Source organism: Colias philodice, chromosome 11, assembly GCF_061535455.1.
Source record: "Colias philodice isolate Cphi_HAF_F1 chromosome 11, ilColPhil1 Martin Lab GWU primary, whole genome shotgun sequence".
NCBI lineage: Eukaryota > Metazoa > Arthropoda > Insecta > Lepidoptera > Pieridae > Colias > Colias philodice.
Genome location: NC_143096.1, coordinates 327435 through 334439, shown reverse-complemented (window position 1 = coordinate 334439; position 7005 = coordinate 327435). Strand labels below are relative to the sequence as shown.

General features: G+C 34.3%; 1 protein-coding gene across 1 annotated transcript; it reads right to left on the bottom strand.

The window, feature by feature from the left end:
* Window positions 1-3293: 3293 nt before the first annotated feature.
* Window positions 3294-3910, bottom strand: LOC149484322 (uncharacterized). Its single transcript, XM_089700338.1, has 2 exons — window positions 3695-3910; window positions 3294-3460 (listed from the first exon to the last, which is right to left on the bottom strand). Exons 1-2 carry the CDS (start codon window positions 3884-3886, stop codon window positions 3320-3322), a joined length of 333 nt encoding a protein of 110 aa, XP_089556464.1. The 5' UTR covers window positions 3887-3910; the 3' UTR covers window positions 3294-3319.
* Between the last annotated feature and the right edge of the window lie 3095 nt (window positions 3911-7005).

The following is a 7005-nucleotide window of genomic DNA, read 5'->3' as shown; positions in this document are numbered from 1 at the left end:
ACCTCTGAGGTAAAATATAATTTACTCAAATATTAATAGAATACAAATACATTTATAATTCTGAAAAGTTTTGATTGGATGGATACAAGCAATTACAATCTGATACCATATATAAAAGCGATTTAATTCTGTAAGATACCACAATACCTTTAGGTTTTACAAAAATGTCGGTCACCTCACCTTTTTTACATTGATGTACAAGAAACTATCAATCAAATTATAACTGCTTTTCCTGGTGTTTATCAATAACTAGCTTTCTACTAGTTTCCATGAAAACTGCTCTATCTATTTGAAACAAACACCGTCAAAATACATGGCGAAGTTTTGAAGATAAGCTAAGCATAAACAGGGACAAACATTTAAAATTGAATCAAATAAAGAATGAAAAATTTTCATATAGGTACTCATTAGAATAGATTTTTTTTAAATATAAAACACAACAAATTTTCATCATACCACATTTTAAAATTGTCCGCATCACACCACGCTGCCGCTTTGTTCATTCCATATTCCAACATACCATACTCTAGTGTGGAAGCGTTTTAAAAATTTCAAACTAGATTTAAGTCTTATATCAGAATACGAGACTACAAGTACTTTGGGGACTCGTAAATCTTAAGTCTCTTGCGTCGCGCGTGTCCGATATAGCAGGTCCCAGAGCACCAGTAGGCTCTGCTCTTTGGCATATTGTTGGAATCAAGTGATATGGAATTATGTCGGGTTTTAGCTGTCGGGCTATAGGCTCTGGTTCAATTTGATTTGGATGAGTAAAATCTTTTTTCTTTCTTCGAATTTTAGGTAATTTGGTAATGACTGGATGCACATTGCATAAATAATATAATGCACACAACATAAATATAAACTTCTTGAATTACTCTATCTTAAAAATTTCCACCAAAATCCGTTGCGCAGTTTTTAAGATCTAAGTATACATAAAGACAGATGCGGAAAACGATTTTCTTTTATAGTATTAAAATATGTGATCACTGATGACGTCAAAATATAATAAATAAAAGTAATTCAATATTTCCACAATTGTTTGTCCTCCATAATTTTATATCGCAGTTTAAAAATTCCGAAAAACGCATGACAACGCAAAAATATTGCGGGCGCTATGCGTGAATGCCATTTTGACAGTCCACAGTAAAAGAATAAAGGATTAAAATAGCAACGATCGAGCAATTTATTTCGACAACAAATACGATGTGTTTTTTATAACCTTTGTGCGTGAATTGAAACGATCTTATTCAGAGAAGTGAGAAGTGTAAACTTTTCCTCATAGCAATGTATCATTTAAAAAATATAGAGTAATGTTTTCTATAACAATTTACAGGAACGTTGTTTTATATTTAAACTTAATCCTTATGTAAGAGTAGGAATACACTATAGATTAGCTGCTTGACTGCTGGACTCATAAACGAGTCAAGAATCGAATTTTGACTACGCGTGGTTTATAATTTTGCTGATAGAGTTCGACTGATAGAAAGTATATTATCTTATCAAACTTTGATAACTTTGAATTTAGCTAGAGAAAACTTTATGGGAAATTTTGTGTTGTACAATTTTTTTAACAATTTATTTGACACACCAAGTACTAGTTCCGTATAGGAATACCATTCACCTAAATCGCTCTCTATATCTTCTTTCCATTGCACGTATTCTGCAATTTTCTACCGCTTATCGTCTCTCTCTGCCTTTACTGCTACTAATAAGCACATGAACTGCTATCGGAAAATTTCGGTTTTCTGCGATTTTACGGTATAAAGTTGTTTATTATGGAGTAACCTGGTTAAACAGCACGCACCAGTAACTAGCATATTTGCTAAAGTGGACGCTAAGCCGGGATCCAATATCGGAGCCAAACAAAGGTTTACAAGAGTTTAGGCCACGCCCACGGCTACATATTCAACGGTGAAGTCAAACATAGGCCGGGAGCTGACCGCGGTTCGCGCGTAAGTTTCGTTTCTTGGGTTATGCAAATTGTGAACTAAAGTTGCGTGCGAAGTGTTAAGTAATTTGCATTTGATTTGAATAGTGTTGTAGTTTAGGTAATTATTGGTTGGTATCATCTGAATAATCCTTATGGTTTTTGATTCGTCTTGAAACAGATGATTGATATTTATACAATCAAGATATCAATAGATATATACATCTATTAAATTTGTTTGTGTAGCGAAATTTAGACATTTTTTTGGTATTGAAAATTTGCAACTGAAAATAACCGAAACATTCGGTACTTTTATGTTAAAATTAGCTGTTTATTTTATTGCTTTAAATATAAACTAACTCATACTCAACCTTCTATTTATTCAAGTAGACTTTTTATAGAAACCGTTTCATCATAATACAGAAAAAAATATATTATTAACTATCAAAAGCAGCTTCTACAAAGAAGAGTCGGTAAGTAGTGGTCTTCAGTATTTACTATTTCGTTTGATTTTATTATATGGTTCGATTCGATTACCAGTACAAAAAGCGTAATCAGCAACGGGCTCCCCGCCTACAGCACGGTGCACGCATCGCCGACCGTTGACCAATATGCGACGCTCGATCGCCGCCGCGCTTTGAATTTTCATTCAATCTTCCGCACTTTCATTAATATTCCTCTTTGTCCCAGTTAATGTAAAATAGAAGCGATATTTATCCGCCGTTAATATTAAACAGCGTTCCAATATTCCTTGTTCGGAATTAAATGGACGGAATACGAAATAGAGAGCTTTCACAATTTAGCGGCGGACTTTTGCATGTCAATATTATATGGGTGTCTTTATTTTTTCATGAATAATAATTTGAGTGTATGCAATATAGTTTTCATTGATCAATTAATTAACAAACTTGCATTTACGCTTTTTACTAGTCCCGTGTAGAGCTTCATGTTAACACGAATAAATCATCTTTTTTTGGTGACTTAAATTTCTCAATAGAAGGTTTGTACAAAAATTTCCCAAGCATCTTATTTAAAACATATCAATACATCTGTGGAAAGAGTACAAGTACGATAAGTAGTATGATCTTATGAGGCGAAATAAGAGATATTATTGTTGTACATGAGTCATTCCATCACAAGATAAGACAGTTTTGATAACATGGTTAGTTTATGTTTTCTTCTGATTCATCAATTGATGTAATAATATGATAGTATAAAGAACGTTAGAAACACTTGTTATTATTTAAATGTGAATTAAGTTATTTTTGTCCTGTCATATAAAATATCTGGTGCAATTATTTATTATTTATCATGATTAATCAAATATAGCATAAGCATATATACGATAATAACATTTATTTTCCATTTAACATAAATTATTAATAGTAAATATTAAGCATAAATTTGTATCTGATAGTTAAGTCCATCCCCTCTCTCGCTCTTTAACTTCAAGTTAACGTAAGTAGACCCCACTCCGCCGGCCGTGATGCTCACTTTTGCTTTGGACTTGTCCAAATCTAATGCTGTTATACCCTGAAAAGTAAATAAAGCTGGGCATTAAAACCATCATGACATAAGACACTATTTTTTAGTTCTGGTTTGAAGAAGACATCAATATCATATATAATCAAGATTTCGACAAGATGTAATACTTGTAATACTGCTTAATTGTTTTAATCAACATTTTCCATATTTTTATACAAGTAATCAGAATGCATCACGCTGAAGCGTTAAGTACAAGTTTACAACTATTAATCAAAATGTTACCTTTATAGCTATCTGTCCATTGTAGAACACCGATTTCGACCTTGTTTTGAGCGGTATACCGGTTAGTGACACTTGCTCCATATGCACTAGTTGAGCGTTTAGGCTGCTCCCTATCGTCAAGTTATCCGTCCTACAAATGTTCACTAATGCAAGGATCAACACCAAAAACAAAGCAGGTTTTAACGAACTCATCTTGCTTTGAAATTTTTCAAGAATGTGATGCTGGATCAATATTTATTGTCATATAAATTTATCAATAGATAATTCTGGTCAGAGCTTTGAACTGTTAAGAATCTATTCGCAAACGTATATAGACTTTAAACCACGGTAATAGAAGTTATATTTAAATACAGTTTTAAAGAAAAGTTACATCATTTTGTCCGTCATTCAACTATGTGTTTTATCGCTGCAGATAAAGTTTCAGATTAAATTGTACATTTAGTTTTGGTCTAGTTTATCTTGATTTATCTTACTCGAGAAGATACGGTTAAAGAGAATTGAAGATATGTACTATTTTTAACGATTTTTATGAATTGAAACGAATGCAAGTTCCCTAACTTTAATGTTTAGAATAACAAGTTACGAAATTTTTAAAATAAGTGTATATGCACTACGTGGAAATTATATAAAGGAGTTAAATCTGCTATTTTTTATTTTAAGGTCTCCTGGGTTAGAAAGGGACAAATGTTCAAAAACATTTTTGGTCTTTATTATTTGTACTTAAACGTATAATTAAGTAAATTGTACCGCATGTGTGATTCAGATTATCTATTTTTTATGAAAAGAAAAACAAGATGTATTTTTCATGAAGAAAACACGAAACTTTAACAAAATAAATTGTTGTCATTAATTTTATGAAGATTAAATTAAGGCTAAGTATTGCATCCAGAAAATAACGTCTCGTATACAAAAATAAAAGTTAATTTAAATAAATAAAAATCTATGTCAATTACCAATACCTGCATAAAAGTGAGGAAAAACCTCGTGTGAAATAAAGAAGTGTATTACAAAGAGTTCACGAAATAGGAAGTTAAAAAGTCCCATAATAAAGGCCACATTAGCAGCAGATGTCGGGGCGAAAGCGAACACCCAAACTCCAAACATTAAATGAAATAGATTGACTTTCATTTGTCATCACTTCATCTTGAAGTTTCGGCACTAAAAGTTGATGTAGAGGCAACTTCTGATTTGTTACACGAGTTACAAGTTTCAAGATCGATTATTATGTTTTACGTCGCTAAGTATATTTATGTGATGTATAATATGATTTACGAGGTGGACAGACGACCTGATCAAAGTGGCGGGGAGCCGCTGGCCAGGCTGGCCCTTGTCCTCATTCAAAACGTTTAAGACTAGAGACTAGACGAGATTTATCTGCTTAAATGGACGTAGGAAAATATAATTCAGCATTTTAATTGTGGCTTCATATTTCCATGACTTTATTCTTGCCCGGGAAAAGAGTAGGGTGATGATAATGAATATGTTAAATAAATGCGGTACCCAATTTAATATGATATTTTAAATTCAAATTCAGAATGGTTTCACCGCTTAATGCACACATAACAATTTCAATAGGAAAAAAAATATTTTTATAAGACGACAACAAAACAATTTCAGTAAAATTCTTTCAAAATTTCTTCCCAATTAGCTTCCGTGCGAGACTGTACTATGATCTAGTTGTTCAAGAGATTTGGAAAAGGTGGAATATTTTTAAGCACAGCATGCAGAACAGTCATTACTTATGTTTACGAGGTGAAAACTCCCGTATTTGCGTGTAACACCGCTTTTAGATCCGCAATACATCGTGCTTTAAGTTGGTACAGTCGCGCATATTACAAGGTACCGTAACTTGTAATATGCCAGGCTCTCCAGGCTCAGTGGCTCAGTGGTTGATGTCGTGGGTTTTGGTCCTGATTATAGTAAGTTCAATGACAATAAATTGTTGAAAATAAATGCTTTTTATACAATCTAAGAGTTAGCTTTAAGATTAAACAATCAATGCATTCCTTCCTCGTATCATAAAGGAATCTGTGATTGTTACAATTTTATTATTAACATATTTCACGCGATTGTACAGGATACATAATCAGTATAAAATTAAAATACCTTTTTCATACGAGTGTACAATATAAGAAAGCGTCCCCAGTCCAAGGGTTCCGTATAAATTATTACGTTATCATATAAATAAGGATTTAAGGCATCAGAATAAATTCCCGCAGGCCTGTACCAAGGCAGCATTATTTTACGTACAATTTGTTTATTTTTATTGTGTTTTCGGAACCGATACTTTAATGTTTTATTCTTTTTGTAGTGGCCTTTCTTGTTTTTATGGATGAAATTGTTTCATTATTCAATTTGTTTTTTGTTCAATACATATTCACGGCACATCTTTACATCTTTTCCTCATAAAATTCTCTATTTACTGGTAAGTTGATGGATCATTCGAAGTCAGACGTTCGCAACTTTATCTTTAATTTACGTTTGATGTGGTGAAACAATGCATGTTTGTATGAGACTGATCATAAGTGATACCAGATTGTGTATCAAAACAATTAGGTAAGTCTACCACTAGGAATTTGACCATTGAATTTTTACATTTACCAGACATGACGTAATCAAAATCCTTCATATTATTACGACTATTACACTATAGAGTATAGGCATGTCTCAATTCGCTAGACCCTACATAATTCACGCAAACACTGCTATAATTTACATGTGGTCACGGGTAGACTGACCACGGTACTGTTATTTCCAACCCTGGGTGTAATAAGGAACTTATTATGCTAGGCGTCCATTACAGGCGGATCGGGCCGGGCCGCATCGCAACGGGCCGTCTCTAATGGACGCGCTGTTTGCTCCTGCGTCCACCTGTACGGGGCGCGGCGGATCGCCTAGGCGGATTTTATCTAACAGACGCTCGCCGCTTACATCCGCCTGCCTGCGTCCACTAGACGGGTCGGGGCGGGCCGGGCCGCAGCGCACCGCCGGCAGAAATCCGCCTGCGAAGCGATATCCGCCAATGCGTTGCGGCCCGCCCCGGCCCGATCCGTCGCTAATGGACGATGTTTCATACAAAACATAGGCCGGCGTATTTTTGCGTTGCGATGCGGCCCGGCCCGATCCGCCTAGTGGACGCCAGCCATTACACGTATTAATTAATAAATAATTAGTGAAAAGAGGGGTAAGTAGATATAGCAAAATATGTGGTAGTAGCATCTGCTCCCATCTTTGAGATGGTTGAACCGGATTAAATTAAAAAAACCCTATCAACTGCAACGTAGTGAATCATTACTCCTTTTGACCTTTTT

Coding starts and splice junctions, on each gene's coding strand:
- LOC149484322 (XM_089700338.1), bottom strand. CDS start 3,886: ATGAGTTCGTTAAAACCTGCTTTGTTTTTGGTGTTGATCCTTGCATTA. Junction 3,461..3,694: donor ATGGACAGATAGCTATAAAG/GTAACATTTTGA, acceptor TTTACTTTTCAG/GGTATAACAGCATTAGATTT.